The sequence below is a fragment of the Lagenorhynchus albirostris genome, chromosome 5 (genome assembly GCF_949774975.1).
Source record: "Lagenorhynchus albirostris chromosome 5, mLagAlb1.1, whole genome shotgun sequence".
Classification (NCBI taxonomy): domain Eukaryota; kingdom Metazoa; phylum Chordata; class Mammalia; order Artiodactyla; family Delphinidae; genus Lagenorhynchus; species Lagenorhynchus albirostris.
Genome location: NC_083099.1, coordinates 141,416,053 through 141,418,589, shown reverse-complemented (window position 1 = coordinate 141,418,589; position 2,537 = coordinate 141,416,053). Strand labels below are relative to the sequence as shown.

Sequence of the window (2,537 nt, the reverse complement as noted above, 5' to 3'; positions counted from 1 at the left end):
TAGATGAGAAACCGGACGCTCAGAGAAGCACTCTTAAGCTGGTATCAAAGTCTCCTACCATTTCTGATAGCCAGGCTTGGGAGGGAGGTTAGAATGGGCACTTGGCAATGACTTGAGTTTCTTAACCCCAAGTCCCTGGGTATCTTGGTCCGTAGATCTATGGTGTGTCTCCTAGGAAACCTGGGGTATACAGTGGCTCTCCCGAGAGCAGACCCTGCTCACCTGTCAGAGATCCTTCTCCCCCACCCTGTTAGACAAGGTCCCACCGGCCACTGGAGTGACACCCCAGCATGGAGGCGGACACGGAATTTCCTCACTACCGCACCGCACCGCTGGTGCCTGAGTTAGGCGCACCCAGATTAGTGGAATGAGTAAATTCAGGGACCTGCAGGGGGAGTTCAAGAGCTCAACTGGGGTTGACCCAGGAAGGTTGCTAAGCCCTCTGACTGCTGTTCATCCTGAGAGGCAGGATGTCCGAAAGGAGGGTGTGCTCAGTGATCGGGGAATAAAGGTTTTCTCTCTGCAGAGCTGTCTGGACCACAGGCATCAAACATAGATCCAGTCATAAAGTGGTTCCACATCTGGACAAGCAGTGGCTGCTTCCCCGCCCCCCCCCAGTCCTCTCCTTTCAAGGGGAAGTCACTGCATCCCCTTGAACAATTCCCATGCATTTCAGCTGTCCTGCTCACTACCTTCACTCTATAAACACTGGCATAAAAAGTCTGTGCGACAAGATTTTAGACAACTGGAAAATACTTTGGTCCGCTGGTTGACGACAAACCCAAAATACTCATCAAATATTGACTGTTGGCTAAGAGGTGTGGTCCATTCGGGATGCATTTGTCTGCAAAAGTCACCTTTATTGAGGCTGGGCCATGTTAGCTTGGTCCTTTTGGTATGCAGCCTTCTACCTGGATCTCTGCGGGCCAGCCCGGATACCTGTTCTTCGCATTATCTGAGTGGTTGACCTGTGCAAAGGAAAGAAAAGGAGTTAATTTATCCATTCATCTAATCAACAAATGGTCAGCGAGCCAGCTGTGAGCAAAGTCACAAAAAGAGAATCACTTCCTAGGATGGGATTTGTTACAACCTACTCAGGGTACGTGATTTCCTCTCAATGTGACTCAATATTTGAAGCAACTTGATTCAACAGGTGGAAAACTTTCTGCTATGGTGTAAGTGTCCTTTAATCCACGTGCCCAGTAGAGCAGCCACTAGCCACATTTGGCTACTGAATACCTGAAATGTGGCTAGCGTGACTGATGAACTGAATTTTAAATTCTCTTTAACTTGCATCAGTTTAAATGTAACCTGCAAATCTGGCGAGTAGCTGCCGTCCCATATGGGACGGCACAACTCTCAAGTCTGGTTTTCAGTTCTCTGGGAGAAGGACTATGTATTTTCTTCAGGGTAATCGGAGTGTTCCTTGCTCAGAAGGAACACTTGTTCCTTGTTCAGATTGATTTGACTTTAAGGCTTTCCATCTTCAATTCTTTCACAGACAATGGAGCACCTTAAACTCATGCTTAAAAAGAATAAGAATATGCGTTCTAAACTTTGGAATTCTAGTTTTATGTCTCTTTTTAATATAACAGCTTTGCTGAGACAGAATTCACATCCTATAAAATTCACCCTTTTAAAGTGTACAACTCAATGGCTTTTAGTATATTCACAAAGGCATGCAGCCATCATCACACTCAATTTTAGAACCTTTTCATCCCAGGAACAAGAACGCACAAACCCATTCGAATCTAGTCGCCATCCTCCACAGCCTTTAGACAGCCCCTAATCTAGTTTCTGTCTCTGGACGGAAATCTAGAAATTTTATATAAATGGAATCATACAGTATGTGTCCTTTTGTGTTTGGTTTTCCTCACTTAGTGTGTTTTCAAGGTTCGTCCATGTCATAGCCTATATCAGTACTCCATTTCTGTATGTGCCTTAATGATATTCCAGTGTGTGGATATACCGTATTTTATTTATACATTTTAAAATCTATTCATCAGGCACTTGGGTTGTTTCTGCTTTTTTGCTGTTATGAATAATAGCACATTCTTGTACAAGTTTTTGTGTGACCGTATGTTTTTCATTCTCTTGGCTATGTATCTATGAGTGGAATTGCTAGGACATATGGTAACTGGTTTTCAGGAAGGGATGTTTAGCAACCACTCACCTTTTCTCTCTGAATTCCTGCAGGAAGTTCAAAGCCTTTTGCTCCAAGAAATACCCAGCTCGACCTGAACCGAATGTTCCTGATCTCTTTACTTCCCAGGGCTTCTATGGCCTTCTTAGCGTCCTCCTTCAGTCTGCGGGGCAAAGGGGGAAGCATGTGAATGTCTCACCTGCAGACTCGGGTATGTGGTGCTAGGACACAGTCTGTCCTAGGACAGGTTTCTAAAGCAGCGCCTGCCCTCCTGGGGTGCAGGGCAGGAGGGAAACACACCTGCTGGCTGAGTGTGTCACATCTCTAGTTACACATAAGGCCACATCCAGGACTCTTTTAGACTCAGTTTGGGGCCCAGAGTTTTAATTCTCAA

At 45.4% G+C, this 2,537-nt stretch overlaps 1 protein-coding gene across 1 annotated transcript in view; it reads right to left on the bottom strand.

Annotated features, from left to right (window-relative positions):
• Nucleotides 1-673: 673 nt before the first annotated feature.
• The window catches only part of FAM3B (FAM3 metabolism regulating signaling molecule B), a 54,453-nt gene continuing 52,589 nt past the window's right edge, over nt 674-2,537 (bottom strand). The window contains exons 7-8 of the mRNA XM_060150953.1: nt 2,174-2,306; nt 674-968 (exon numbers count right to left, since the gene is read on the bottom strand). Of these exons, the coding sequence (XP_060006936.1) occupies nt 879-968; nt 2,174-2,306 (223 nt within the window). The 3' untranslated portion in view covers nt 674-878. The remainder of the gene's footprint in view (nt 969-2,173; nt 2,307-2,537) is intronic.